The sequence below is a fragment of the Schistocerca piceifrons genome, chromosome 3, assembly GCF_021461385.2.
Source record: "Schistocerca piceifrons isolate TAMUIC-IGC-003096 chromosome 3, iqSchPice1.1, whole genome shotgun sequence".
NCBI lineage: Eukaryota > Metazoa > Arthropoda > Insecta > Orthoptera > Acrididae > Schistocerca > Schistocerca piceifrons.
In genome coordinates, this window is record NC_060140.1 from 105,490,220 (window position 1) to 105,506,204 (window position 15,985).

Consider the following 15,985-nt stretch of genomic DNA (forward strand, 5'->3'; position numbering starts at 1 on the left):
CATTGCAGAAAGGTGGATACTGCACCATGACAACGCCAGATATCACACGGCCATTTCCATCACAGATTTTTTGACATCCTGTTGTTCCACAGTCCCCTTATTCACCTGAATCCATGTCAATTTTTCTTTTAACGAAATTGAAAAAGTCTTAAAAGGACGTCATGTTGGGACTCTGAAGAACGCTCAAAAGAAAGTGACCGACATGTTAAAGGCCCTACCAGTTGAAGCCTTTCAGCACTGATACTGGAACACACGCTAGGGATCACGAGGTGTGTGCGCAGTATAAAGCTGTGCCGCTGACGTCAGCGTGAACGCAACCAACCCTCAGCAGCCTACAATTGCCATAACGTATTGCGTTGAAGTTGCGTTTACCAGTGAAAAACGAAGTTGTTTATGGCAGTGTGAATTTTTATTAGTAACTGGCGATTGAGTTCAGAGTTACGTCGTTATTATTAGTAATATTGGGGGATTTCTTAGAGTAAGTTTTTAAGTGAAAGATAATGGTTTACTGTGCGATTGTCAGTTTTACTGGCCTCAACAAACACAACTAAATAAGTTAGTAATTCATATATTTTCTAAAAACAATGAGACTGAACGAAAATGAATGAATGCTTGTAAAAGTGCAGACTTGTTTTCAATAATGAAAGGGAGTTGAAAAGTGAACTCTTGAACATTCCTTCGAAACGCAAGCTGAAAACTGGCGCTGTTCCTACTCTAAATCTACCTTTCTTCGGTGCTGATTTAGAACTTAGTAATGAGCGTAATAATAAGGAAATGTTTGTGCACAAAAACGAAGCTACCGTAAAGAGGAATTTTTTTTTCAGGTAAATGTATTACCAGCTAATGAAGGAATTTCTACTAGGCATAATATTAACCGTGAAAACGAACTCTGCTCTGAATGTGACTGGCAAAGAAAGAATGCATATTTAAGGACCGTCTTTCTCGAGGTCGCGCTAAGTTACTGAAATTAAAACATATTTGAAAAGTGATTCAGGGCTCTTTTGTGACTGTCAACAACAAGTGGTTATGAAAGGACGTAGTAACTGGTCATCTGAAGCCACTTTATGTTGCCTGTCTTATAAAGCGTTATCTTTTGTCAGAGACGTATTGAAATATCCTCTTCTCGTGAAGTCAGTATCAAAAAGAAAATTCAGGCAGTTTAGCGTCCCACAAGGTTTCATTGATTTATACCTTAGTGCTTTGACAACGCAAAGCTATTAGCGAAATTTGAAAAAGACGTTCAAATGTTCAAACGTGTGTCAAATCCAAAGGGACCGAACTGCTGAGGTCATCGGTCCCTAGACTTACACACTACTTGAACTAACTTACGCTAAGAACAACACACACACCCATGCCCGAGGGAGGACTCGAACCTTCGGCGGGAGGGGCCGCGCAGTCAGTGACATGGTGCCTCTAACCGGCAAGAAGACGCAGTTCGGAGGCTTTACACCAGTATTTCACGGGCCATAGAAAAAATAGTCTAACTAATATAAAGCTTAATAATAATAATAGTAATAATACACTAAAACCTTGAAAACCTCGACTACTTTCATACCTGTGTATGAGTTAAACAAACGTGCGCCCTGTGCCCGTAAGCGTCAATGGAGTGCGATGTGACGAGAGGGTTCACGGTGACGTCACAGCTCACAGCCCCTCCTGCGCGTAACCCGTACTGTGTATTCCGTACGAACGGTGGCAGTTCGCCCAGCTCGAGACATGGTTGGTTGGTTGATTTGGGGGAGGGGACCAAACAGCGAGGTCATCAGTCCCATCGGATTAGGGTAGGATGGGGAAGGAAGTCGGCCATGCCCTTTCAAAGGAACCATCCGGGCAATTTGCCTGAAGCGATGTAGAGAAATCACGGAAAAACTAAATCAGGATGGCCGGATATGTGTTTGGACCGTCGTCCTCCCGTGTGCTATCCACTGCACTACCTCGCTCGGTCTCGAGACGTGGACGGGAACTGCATTGTTGCCGGTTCCAAGCGACGTTTCCGGTAACCGCATACACATGCTCAAGCGTGTGTATTGCAATTTTTGTCTCTCGTTTGCTTATGCTAAATCTGGCGCTTACCACCATAATCAGCCGTGACAACTCGCAACACTTTGAATAAAAATTTACAAAATAACTAGCTACGATCACGTTTAATGCTCGTTTAGACTACGGCATTAAGGCCAGGTTCTAATGCAAATGCGCATGAAAACACATAGAAAGGATCTCTTTGGGGATTATGGTTGATCATACTTTGAAATTTATTTTACATTTCCAGTAAAAAAACAAAATGGCGCCAGTAATTGTGATTTGATCAACGGCCTGTGAATTTGACGTACGCAGACTGTGTACAGTGTAGCCCCTCAAGAGTTATCCTAAATCAAAAATGGGTAACATCAGTCGATACTACATTAAATTTATGGGAGCTTATACCTAACCACAATGCAGAGCCTTAAATTTAACGATATGGTGCTAACTCGAACTCTGAGTTAGATTTTTGGAGGTTTGTTTCACTATTTATGGTTTTACAAAAAAATAGTTCATATTAACAAATTTCATATACTATAGGTATACTCTCCCAAGATAGGTGTTTACTTTTCTGGGGTCAGAGATAGAAGTTAATAGATTCAATCATTTTTATTTTATGCTGCACGCAGTTTTGACGAATCGCTTCTCGAGGAAATCCTGTTTAAAGTTTAGGGAAAACTTTTGTATGTATTATTAGTCCAATATACATAAAAACTATATGTTATTATATATTTTTGGTGTCGCTAAAGTTAGATTTTCAGAATTCAAACTGGTTAATCCAATATGGCGGAACAAAAATTATATTTTGACCAATTTTGACAACAACAAAAAACTGTTTTCGTTACTTTCGTTTAGTCTGGAACTCCAGGACTGTATATCAACCTTTCCTCGAACTCGAGTTGTTGCTGGAGAGCAATTTCCTCGTTCTTCTTGGCCAGAAAAGCGAATCTGTCTGAGATGGATGTCCTGCGTCCTGCAACCTGCACACATTGTTCGTCAGCTTATTCGGCGGATATGTTTGCATGTATACTGCAACGTATATCATTTTGTGAACGTGCGTCACGGCACAGGTTTATTGCCTGAGCGGGGCGTCTCCGACTGAGAGCGCCCCACGGTGGCCGTGACACTGCTTCGAACAGTGGGCTGTAGAAACTTTTGTAACGCACGGATTAAAAACCCTACGTCCCAACATTCTAGAAACATACACCGTTCAACAAATGCAATAATAAAAAAAAAATTCGAATTGTCGAACATTTTGAATGAGAATCTGGCCGTAACAGCAGAGCACTGAGGACACTACTGAACGCTCATTGGTTGTCGGGGACGTAGATGCGCAGAACAAGCCTAATTCGACCGTCATCTTTCATAATTCCATCTGTAGTATTCGTGCCTTTCAGTGCTGCTACCAAGACTGGAAACGACGACTCCGCTGTGTATAGTTGCCGAAGGGAACTACTTTGAAGAAGACAACATTGTCGTATGAGAAAAATAAATACTTCGCTAGATAAAAAATTAGTTTCATTACTTTTCTCATACACTTCATATATGAGATTGCTTCGTTTCTTGCGTCGTCGCATTTAGTCTTTACTTTTCTCCCCTCTATAGTGTTTGAGTTAAATGACATTTCAGCACACTTATATCTAATGTAGATCAATAAACGTCTTGTGGTGTGGTTATTGCGCATGTGTTGAGGGCGCGCCTGCGTTGCTGTTGCAGCGGACAAGCTGCCGGAGGGCTTCCCGCAGATAACGCAGTCGCCGAGCACCAAGGTGGTGGAGATCGGCCACAACGCGGTGCTGCTGTGCTCGGCCACGGGCGCGCCGCCGCCGCGCATCTACTGGGTGCGCGACATGCTGCCCGTCGACACGGCCGCCAACCCCCGCTACTCCGTGCTCAACACCAGCATGCCAGGTCAGCACACTGCTCCGACAGAACCACCTCACGCCGGTATTACACTATCAAATTTTCTTTGTCAAATAAATCTCTATAGTGTAATAACGAACTTTGTCAAAGTTAGGGCTTCGTAAAATATTCTTTGATCAAATCTAGCGCCTCGCGTTAGATTTTATCAAAGAAAGCGTTTGTCTTCTGTTTGCTGCATGGAGAAACGTAACCACTTGGAGCGCTAGCATCGCTACAGCTGTTTGCCGTTTAATGTAGTGTTTGTAAATTTGGCCGCGAAATCCGTGAGCACACGTGACATTGGCGCATGCGTAGTGAAGGAACTCTGAGGAAAATATTTGATGACGGCGTAATACCATAGAGTAGAAATATCTCTGGAGTGAACATTGCGTCCTGCGCATGTTGTCAACATTAAACTGGAATTGTCACGTGATCTAGGGACGACGTCGATTGTTTAGCGCCAATTCGCGTCCGCCATCAGGTAACGTCACGTCTCGTCACATAACACCAAAACATTCTACAATACATTTCGAATGGAGGCATTCGTACAGGTCGTCAACGGAACGTCACGTCATTTCACGGTACGTCAAGGTTTCTCGGGAAGAAAATTTTAGCGGTACCAGTCTGTTAACATCTTGAGTTAACCTATTTTCACCGCGCTCTTTCTCCTTATAATAGTGGATTTTGTACTGTTGTATCTTCAAAAAAATGGCTCTGAGCACTATGGGCTCAGCATCTGAGGTCATCATTCCCTTAGAACTTAGAACTACTTAAACGTAATTAACCTAAGGACATCACACACATCCATGCCCGAGGCAGGATTCGAACCTGCGACTGTAGCAGCCACGCGGTTCCGGACTGAAGTGCCTAGAACCGCATGGCCACCGCGGCCGGCTGTTGTATCTTCATAATTTTATTTTGTAACAGCGCTTTGTTTTAGTGACAAATTGGAGATGTTCCATGACGACTGGGATATTTTTTCCACTTTCTTACACAACCGAGGTCGTATATCTGAAGGCGAAAAGTTATTTAGGTTTTGCGATAACACAACGGCGCTGACGCCCACAATGTATATGTATAAGAACACAAGTACACGAAGCAAATTCCACCATAGGACATTTTAAGCAAAAAAGTCAGCTTTAAAGAAGGAGTAAAATACAGTTGTTTATGACGTTATTAATTACGTAAGAAAAAACATAATGGATAAGTTTAACAGGCTTCATTAATTCGTTTGAAGCTTTCTTTGATGTGTACGAATGTACATATTTTCCCTAGCAAATAATTGTCGATGTTTTGAAACGTTGTCTCACTTCTCAGTAATTTACCAAACATAATTGATCAAGAACATAGGTCATAAAGTTTGCTTCGGCCATTGACAAATTTTGTCGTTGTTAGCTCCTCAGTTCTGATACTATACTCTTAACATTTTATGCATATTAGGGATGGTGATTCAAAACCCGAATTTCGCCGTTCAGTACTGTGTTAAGCGACTTGACGAGATGTGACATGAAACACATTGTAAATACATGCTGACTTGAAGCTTCTGTGACGTCATGCTCGTTCATTTTGCTCTTCAAAGCTAAGAGCCCAATTTATTTCAAATATCAGACGTAAACTGCTATGGTGACTGCAAATGTCTATACTAAATCCACAGCACTTACGAAGGGAATTTGTCTTTACTAGCGATATGACAACATTCAAAATTTATAGGACAAATGTCGGACAAATCTACGCGTCCCGAGATCACGTGACCCTTGTGGCAACGTATGTTGACAACACAACTTCAATTCTGCGCTTCTGAATGCTCACTCCAGAGATATTTCTACTCTATGTGTAATACCACAGTCAAACATATACACTCGGGGCATTCTCTGCTGTGAAAATTGTTACCATCTGACAGTTGGTGAAACACTAGCGCCCCAAGCGGCGAGAAAGCAGCCATGAAATTCAAACTTGTTTTTAATCATTTTTCTAGTTAAATAGCGAAATCGTTATTAAACTTTTGCGTCCCAAGCATTATTAAATTGTCAAGACATGAATGATCATGAAATACGAGTTAAATCTCGATTCAGTGACATAAGCTACAGCTTAATGATTAAGAAATACTTTCGAATATGTGTGTAATTGCAGCTTACTCCACTGAAAATAAGAGAATGTAAACACGTATTTCATGCTTGAGAAGAATATATTTCTTTTGTTGTCTGTTATTTATTATGCCAGGCACATCTCGAGACAAGTCACGGGCAAAAAATTATAATGAAAATTACGCATTCAAGTGAGCAACACAATAACCTGATGAAACAAGACACTTAGGAAATCATGTAAAATAACGAAGAAACTAGACTGAAACTGTAGACTGGTTTGAGACACATTTAAGGGTGCAACAGAGATAAAGTATTGTTTTTTTTAAATTTTTTAAGTGTCAGAAAGGAAATTATGTTTTGCATATCATTTCTGATTTATTATGTACAGAGTTTAATTAACAAAAAAGTTGGAGAAATTAGTTTCATTTACAAAAAAAGACTGAATTTATCACTCACGTCATTAACATAAATATCAGATGTTCACTTTCTTGCAGTACACATGAAATTACTATTGTTCTTACAATTCTAATATATAATTTCTTTATCTTACATCTGAAAACAGTTAAAATAATATACCAATATAGCATACCGAAAATGTTCTCCAAGAAAAACTTAAAAATCAGTTTATGTTGTTTAAAAAAGTTACAGTATTTTGGATACAGAATGTGCAATGCTATAGTTGCGTTTTTATTATTATTATTAACTTCTCGCTTAAAGTACATAATTTGATGGGTGTATTGATACTGGTTACGTTAAGTAACATTCGTTAAACATCGTAATTCATTGTATTTCAGTACAATGAAAGGTTTCAGAATAATGTGCATAGTGTAAAAGTTTTATAATTGTAACGTTACTGGTTCAAATCTCCCTAGTCGCACCATTTTTTCTTTACTTTTATTTAAAGTCCATACCTATTAGTAAATGGGGGAGATTTGATAGTCGTAATAAAATAAGAGAAACCAGAGCTCGTACGGAAGATTCAAGTGATCGTTTTTCCGAAGCTCTTTTAGAGAGTAACGGCAGAGAATAAGTCTGAAGGTAGTTCGAAGACCCCTCTGCTAGGCATTTAACCGTGAACCGCAAAGTAGTCATGTGAATATAGATGGAAATGTTAGTTAACAAATATCGAGTCATAATTTTCATCCTTCATTTTTAATTACTGATCTTATGAAAATCAATTAAAATTTGATGCACATTGTGAAAAGCCGTGTTGTCAAGTGAAAAAACAACGCATTTCAATAATACTGTTCAGTCTCTAGAAATGAAAAACTATTTCATAATGTATTCGACGATTCACATTATTTTTTTACAAAATTTTAATAATTATAAATACTCGCATTTTCGTGGGGTTAGTAAGTAAATTTGTTTTGTTGAGGAATTTCCATTTGTTAATTAATATGGACACTGTTAAGCTTCAGCGTGAGCTAGCAGCGACTAGGGAAAAGGAGTATAAACGTTTTGCACTTACCAGCGCTCAGAAATCTTCTAACCTTCAAAGGCGAATTTTTCGAGGTATCTTTTTTTAATTTTATAATGCACTGCTTTAAGAAACTGATGTGTGGCCACTGACATTAAAGTTCTGAAAGAATAAAGCAGATCGAAGCGAGCCAGACCGTAAAGTATTATTACCAGATTAACATTCCTCTTTTAAAGCAACAAATAAATCACACGAGAATCGCTTTTATTTTTTTACGAACGAACACGAGATATCGATATTGAAACGTGACCTTACTAATGTTTCAAAATTTGTCATTTTTTGTTAAAAACAATTTCAGCTCAGTAAAAGTCCAAGTAATTTGTTTGCAGTGAGTGTTTAAGGAAACGCTGTTGCGTAAAAGAGGAAGAATCACCCAAGAACAATGCTTCTCCAAACTTTTGATGATCCCTACTTTCAGAAAAGACTGTTGACAATAACTTTGGACAATTAATTACTGGACATACTAAAACATTTGTAGTGTCCCAGAAAAACAAAGCAAAGTACAAAATAAAGATTAAGAAGACGCAGAAGGACAAAATTCGTCACAATAAGACGAGTGAGCCAGGCGATGATTGATCAACTTCCGACGTTAGCAGACGACGCCACAATCCTCGTTTTCTGTACACGCACATTCTGCAGCATACTCAAGATCTCAGAAAGCCTCACTTGGCACTGCCATTTCATCGCTGACGCACTGGCAACGTGCTTGGCGGCTGATTTACAAGCAAGCACAGGCACGAGTAGTCGATTTTGATCAGAAAGTCGTTCGTGTAAAACGGGGATTTAGAGTTTATGCAGGAGCAACAATGGGTACATATCACATGCATTTCTATACTGGTCTCAAGTCCGGAGGCCACTTCAACATTGAGGGAAGTTGCCTAATGTAAAGAGTAACTGTGCGTACAGTTAAAAAAAAGTGTGGGCCCTCTGCTGGCGTTGAAGACGCTTAGGGGCTCCCTCAGCGGGTCTTTTGTTTCTGGAACTGGGGGAGCGTTCGTCTCGTAGTAATGGCGAGGTACTTGTTCGCCGTTCCCCACTTCTGGCGCCATTAAGGGACAGCGGCACCTCTCTACAGTCTTCGGCTCCAATTCGGCGCCACTCCGTGCCCGTAAAATGGCATTATCGGGCATTTGTGTGTCAGCGCCCGCCCCTGGGACCATTAGGGGGGTGGCGCTCCTGCGGGGGCTTATATCCCATCAGAGCGCCCACTGATCCCATCCCGTCTGTAGCCGAGAAAGTTCCGCCTGCGAGCCGAGTGGTCCCCATTGTCTGTCTGTCCGCTGACGACGTTCGCACCTCGGGCTGCGCCGGTGCGGGTCTCTGTGTTAACGCGACCCGTGGAAGCTGCTTGTCCGATGCATTTCAGAACCGGCAGCGACACGGGCGAGGCATCATTATTCAAAGAAGGATCCAGGACTACTGTAACATCATTTCCTGGCCGCCCAACAGACACCAGAATCGGAGCTAGTACTAGTCTGATGTTGAAGATTGCGTACATTAGAAGTCAAGGCGGCACTTGCATGTCATTGCTGTCTCTCTCTCTCTCTCTCTCTCTCTCTCTCTCTCTCTCTCTCTCTCTCGCCTAAGGATATGAGCCCGTGCAGGCGACATCAGTCTCACGTGACGAGGAATGACTGCTAGTCAGACAGACGCGCGGTGCATGGAGTATCAGTGAGCGTGCTGTCCCTGTGTAGAATGGGGAAGGCGCTCAATTGATAAGAGTTTGATTGCGATGGCCTGGAGGCTCGGCACGAGCATTTCGGAAACTGCACGACTCGTCGGGTTTTCGAGGAGTTCTGTGGTGAGTGTCTTAAACATGTGGTAAAACAAAGATGAAACCACGGCCACACGTCGTGGGGTTGGGCGGCTACCCCTCCTTACAGATGTCGAACGTCATACAGGCTGGGCAGACTGCTAAAACAGGACAGGCGCAGAACAGTGACGGAACTAACATCACTTTAATCCTGGGCAGATTACAAGTGTGTGAACTCAGTGCACCGAACACTCCGACCGATGGGCCTCCGCAGCCAACGACCCGTGCATGTGGCGACATGCACGTCAAACGGGCCGACTTTGAGCAAGAGAGTCACCACAGGACATTTTAATTTCTACTTTCTATACTTTTACAAATAAATTCATAAAACTTTGTCACCATGACCAGGAAGGATTGAGGACTCACACTCATCGCAGTGGAAGTTCAAAAACGTAGCAAAATATCTTTTTTTACGTGTGAAATTCCATCATTTTTTTCACTTATTACTGGCTGCATTTGTTGCTATAGGTACACTTTTCTTCCTAAGTAAGAGATTCCTCGACGAATTTTTCATAGCATACAAGCAGTAGTTACAGGTGTATGAAACTCCAGAATTTTCCAAATCTAATACAAAACTGTGGAAAAAATTGAGATAATTAACTATAAAACTTGGTTTTTTTTTATAAACATGAAGTTTAAATTGTAACAGTTCATTCATTTTTTTCATAAATTAAATAACTTCTAGAGTTTCATACACCTGTAACTATGGTTTGTATGCTGTGCAAAAGTCATCGAAGAATCTCTCTTACTTAGGAAGAAAAGTGTACCTATAGCAACAAATGCAGCCAGTAGTAAGTGAAAAAATGATGAAATTTCACATGTATAAAAAGTGTTTTGTTACGTTTTTGAGCTTCCACTGCTATGAGTATGAATCCTGAATCCTTCCTGGTCATACTGTTAAAGTTTTATGAATTTATTTGTAAAAGTATAGACAGTGGAAATTAAAATGTCCTGTGGTGCCTCTCCCGCTCCAAGTCGGCCTGTTTGACGTCCTACCCCCCTTAACTCCACGACATTTCCAACTACGACTGAAATGGGCACCGGACGATGGCGCAGTGGCTGAGCGTTGCATGGTCTGGTGAACCCTGATACCCTATTCAAGGGCGGGAATCGCTCGTCTTCCCGGGGAACAGGTCCTTGTCACCTGTAATGCGGGACGAAGACAAGCTGGCGGCGGCTCCATTTTGCTCTGGCGAACATTCCAGTGGGCATATATGGGTCCACTGTAGCTCGTCCAAGGCACCGTGATGCCCAAGAAGTATCGTACAATAGTTGTAGACCACGGACACCCATCCCTGACGATTATGTTTCCCGACGGCAGTGGCATTTTTCAACAAGACAATACGCCAAAAATGTCACAAGGCCAGGAATTTGATGAAGTGTTTCGAGGAACACAGTGGCAAGTTCCAGTTGATGTTCTGTCTCCCCATCTCCCCAGGTTTGAACCCGATTCAACACATGTGGGATGTGGTTGAAAGTGATGTCAGAGCTCATCCTCCCGGAATTTACGGTAATTAGATGACTTGTGTGTGCAGATGTGGTGCCAACTCCCTCCAGCGGCCTAGCAAGGCCTCATTGCTTCCATGCCACGACGCGTCGCCTCTTTTATCCGTGCCAAAGGTGGACGTACCGCCTGTTAAGTATATGGTCATAATGTTCTGCCTAATCAGTGTAGATTGTAGGAGTCTTAGCTGTATTGGTTGCTTTCCGTACTTCCCGCTACGGTTTCGCGAGAGTGACAGAATCTGAGAAGGGTGGCGCTGCGATCGTTTCATATGCGTCGACCCGTTACCCTTACTGACAAGGGGCTGTTTGGTTTGGTTTGTGGGGCGCTCAACTGCGTCGTCGTCAGCGCCCGTACAAAGTCCCAGTTTTTGCACAGTCCAATTTTTACACAGTCCAATCTAGCCACTGGCACGGTTGATGATAATAATGATGAAATGAGGAGGACAACACAAACACCCAGTCCCCGGGCAGAAAAAATCTCCAACCCGATGGGGACCCCGTGACTGACAAAGGGACGCCACGGCGTTGGGATCACGAATTTACTTCAAACTTTGTATACCTTTAGTAGGCCATTAAAACGACGTAATATGCACTACTCTGGCAATTCCGAGAAAAACGCAAAATAAGTTTTACGCGTCTGTTACGTTACTGACGTATCTGTGCGTACGTGCCGGACATTATAGAGTTCATGGTGGTCAACTGGTTAGCGTTCGAGCTTCGTAATACCTAATCGTATGAGGCGACGGTTCGACTCCCGTTCAAACCTTCGTGCTTGTAGTATCTACATCTACATGGATACTCTGCAAATCACACTTAAGTGCGTGGCAGAGGATTCATCGAACCACCATCACAATTCCCTATTATTCCAATCTCGTATAGCGCGCGGAAAGAATGAACACCTATATCTTTCCGTACGAGCCCTGATTCCCCTTATTTTATCGTGGTGACCGTTCCTCTTTGTAGTATCTACATTTACATGGATACTCTGCAAATCACATTTAAGTGCTTGGCGGAGGGTTCATCGAACCACCGTCACAATTCCCTATTATTCCAATCTCGTACAGCGCGCGGAAAGAATGAACAGCTATATCTTTCCGTACGTGCCCTGATTTCCCTTATTTTATCGTGGTGATCGTTCCTCCCTATGTTGGTGTGTGTCAACAAAATATTTCCGCATTCGGAGGACAAAGTTGGTGATTGCAATTTCGTGAGAAGCTTCCGTCGCAACGAAAAACGCCTTTCTTTTAATGATGTCCATCCCAAATCCTGTATCATTTCAGTGATACTCTCTCCCATATTTCGCGATAATACAAAACGTGCTGCCTTTCTTTGAACTTCTTCGATGCATTCCGTCAGTCATATCTGGCAAGGATCCCACACCGCGCAGCAGTATTCTAAAAGAGGACGGTCAAGCGTAGTGTAGGCAGTCTCCGTAGTAAGTTTGTTACATATTCTGTGTCCTGCCAATAAAACGCAGCCTTTGGGTAGCCTTCCCCACAACATTTTCTATGTGTTCTTTCCAGTTTAAGTTGTTCGTAATTGTAATACCTAGGCAATAGTTGAATTTACGGCTTTTAGATTAGACTGATTTATCGTGTAACCGAAGTTTAACGAGTTCCTTTTAGCACTCATGTGGATGACCTCACACTTTTCGTTATTTAGGGTCAACTTCCACTTTTCGCACCATTCAGATATTTTTTCTATATCAAGTGTAAATTCTGTGATATTCAAAAATGTTGCAGCTACGCTATTCGTTCTTGCTACATTAGCAACGTCTCACCGCTACGCAGATTAACTGCCAAATGAGGCCTGCGTCTGCAGATCAAAGTGCTGAGGTGCAAAGCAGTTCCGCGTACCTTACCTGATTGCATGTACAAGGAATTTCGTAAATCACGACAGGCATAAATTTTCGAGAAAACACTATTCGTTTCTTCATATACTTGTCGATAGTTATAAATAAAGGCACTATTTGTTCTAATATTTAAATTTAATGAAAAATAGTAAGTAGTGAATAACATGAAATTCACTAAAACTTCATGCAAATAGAATAAAAATTACGTTTGAGCTTGAGTCGAACCGTCGCCTCATACACGTTTGTTTCATGAATCTCCGAGGCTAACCACTTTTTTTTTCTTAGGTTCGTTTGGTCAGGGCGGACGTCACATGATATCCGTTCAAGTTGATCGTCGATTCTTTTACGCAGTTTTTTTTATTACAGAGGACAATCGGCCCTCTGACCGAACACGCCGGCAGTTGACCATCTGAACTCCAGCATCCGCGCACAGATAAATCCGTTACGGTATATAAGAGACGCGTAAAACTTCTCTTGCGATTTTCTCGGAATTTCCAGAGTAGTGCACGTTTCGACTTGCACATTACGTTGTTTTAATGGCGTACTGAAGGTGTACAAAGTTTGATGTAAATGTGTGATTCCCCTTGTGAAGCGCGCAGGAGTATGAGGTTAATCGTCACTTGCAAGGTGGACCGCGCCTACTCGTGTTCACCAATTTCGTTCAGATTTACTGTATATGCTGGACTTGGCCAGAAATGAAAGTGACTGATGGTCGAGCGTTTAGACAAAAATAGCATTTCTGACGCGGGTTGGACGAGACATGAGTCATCTATCTTATCTCTCCAAGTAACGGTTGGCGCAGCGGAAAATTAATATTTTCAAACAAGGCGAGAAAAGGAAAATTTGGAATTGCAAGTAAATTTCCAGGAAGGGATTGTAAGGCGTACACGAGAACTTCGTATGCAAAAGTAAATAATTTTATTATTTTACAGTTCACGGTTTGCACGTAATGCGGCGATATTCATCGGGAAGACAGGGGAAGCAGTAATTTTCACGGCGCCTTGCACTTGCTGTAAAGGCCACACTTTGGAATTACATCGTCACTTTAAAGTTTCTGTATAAAAACAAACATAAAAGATTCTAAATTTTGAAAAACACTGCGCTCAGTCACGAACACAATTAATTTGTAACCTAGGTTTCGGTGTCACAAGAGACACCAACTTCGGACAAAACTAAAACTAAATGTTACAGCATAACGTACCAAAAAATACGAAAGCTGCGGTCATACCTGACAGTGTCAGATAGTCAGAATTAAAATAAAATGCAACAGAGGTGCAAGCCACTAGGGGCTGTCATGTGTCCTCTACTACAGTCAACACAAAACTGTAAAAGATTCTCTCTCATCGCACAGTTTGGCAGTAAACCACGCATAACATACTGTTTCGCCAAGTATTGGCAATGATAACTGGTGACGGACAATGGAATACATTTTGATGCAGGCTGCTCGGGATGTGACTGCTTTTTCACTCTCGATGAGATTAGAGCACCATTTGATCAAATTCTTCACCTGACGATGGTAACAGAAATCACTAAGTTGCATTAGCCGCCGAGGGCTGCTCGAAAGCAAAAATGAAACTAACGGAATACGAAGCCCTGTACGCTTTAATTACCATCCTCTCTTGAAATGTTATTTACCGTGTTCCCGTGGACGCTGTAATTTCTCTGAAATTTATTTGCAATCCCAAATCTTCATTTGCCTTTCCTATTTTCGCGTTTAATGAAACTGTCAATAGATACGATATATTGAGCATTATTTCGGTTTATTTGCGGTGTAAGTTACGTAAAATCTGAAAATAAAAGGAATTGTCAGCACAGGGAGTCGAACAAATGCCCCTCACATTATTATCCTGCACTATTTCCGGTGCCCCAACCGCTGCCTTGTTACTATGCTAACATAAAAGGTTCATGCGCCCCCCCCCCCCCCTTTTCCCGAAAATGCTTCTTTTTTTCCATATGCTTGGTAATTTGCGGCTCACACTTCTGTCACTTACATTTCTGGCCGAGTCGTGCATATACCAGAAATTTGTACGAGTAGGCGTGGTCCGCCTGTTAGTGCGGAAGCTGAGTGGATGCACGATTAGGCCGAAAATGATCGACTCTAAGGATCAGCTGACCTATAACAAACCTACTGTACGTTTTGAGAGGCTATGGATGATATGATACGAAGATTAGGCACTGCAGTGCAAAATAATGTGCTCCCTACGAGGAAGAATGATGCCTGGAAAAAATTCGAAGCTACCAATCATACTTCAGATGAAAAGCATACAAAGTTCGCGTAGTCCAAACAAAATTGTTGTATTCGTGTTTATTCCACCTCCACCATGAAAAAACATATGTGCTCCATCAAATGAAGGAAGGGCACAGAGCAACAACACTGTCGTGTCTATGCGACCAAGAAGTGCGCTATTTTTGTATTAATTTGGGTATTGCAACTTGTGTTTATGGGCTAATAGCGAGTTGTGTAGCTTATCATCAATTCCTGTTACCATCCAGTTTCAGCCTGTGACCATTTTCAAATACAGATGCACATGAATGACACATGAGTAGTTGTATTTAAAATGACAGTAATTTGTCTTACCTAGCAACAGGAATTTGTTCCCACATACAAGATTTTTTCCTTTAGTATTTATTTCATTTACAAGTGACATCTCTGCCCCTTTTCTATAGCTTTGGCTTTTGCTTTTGTTTCTTTGGATTGTAAGAAGAGAAGTTTATCATGGAAAGCCTCTATAAAGCAAGTACAGATTTAGATGATAACAAAGTTAGGAAGTATCTGTAGTCTGCAATGTTATTGGTTTATTGTTATTAACTTCGCTGTACTTTATTAGCTAACAGATTACAATGTTTCATAAGTGTTGATAAGTTAAAAATATCTGCCATTCTTTATTCCTCAATTATGCCTTATAAATCTATATTTTGTTACGTGTATAGAGCTGCTAGGCAGATTTTGTGAAGTATTACAAAATATTTTATTACACGGTATATGGGGATTACGTGTACTGCTCAGAGTTTAGTACAAACATTTTGCTACAATTTTCTTTTAATGCAGCTCCCAGAACCTGTCAGTTAACTGACTTAATTGGTTAGGATAGAAAAGTGTTTTCAAATGTGATGATGCTATTTTTCTTTTTCTGCTTATCTAAATGCTTCTTATGTTGTAACCACTTAGTCAATAAGTTGCGCATTGGTTGCAGGAGCACTTCAGATTACTGATAGTGAGGAAGAGGATCAAGGGAAGTATGAATGTGTAGCTGAAAATGATGTGGGAACAGAATATTCACATTCCATAATGCTTTATGTTAAAGGTAAGTTTGTAGAGGTAAATTTGATAT

General features: G+C 41.4%; 1 protein-coding gene across 3 annotated transcripts in view; it reads left to right on the forward strand.

The window, feature by feature from the left end:
* The window catches only part of LOC124790089 (tyrosine-protein phosphatase Lar), a 537,690-nt gene that overhangs the window by 399,208 nt on the left and 122,497 nt on the right, over nucleotides 1–15,985 (forward strand). For all 3 annotated transcript variants that reach the window (XM_047257655.1, XM_047257656.1, XM_047257657.1), the window contains exons 2-3: nucleotides 3,736–3,930; nucleotides 15,848–15,958. In XM_047257655.1, the coding sequence (XP_047113611.1) occupies nucleotides 3,736–3,930; nucleotides 15,848–15,958 (306 nt within the window). The remainder of the gene's footprint in view (nucleotides 1–3,735; nucleotides 3,931–15,847; nucleotides 15,959–15,985) is intronic.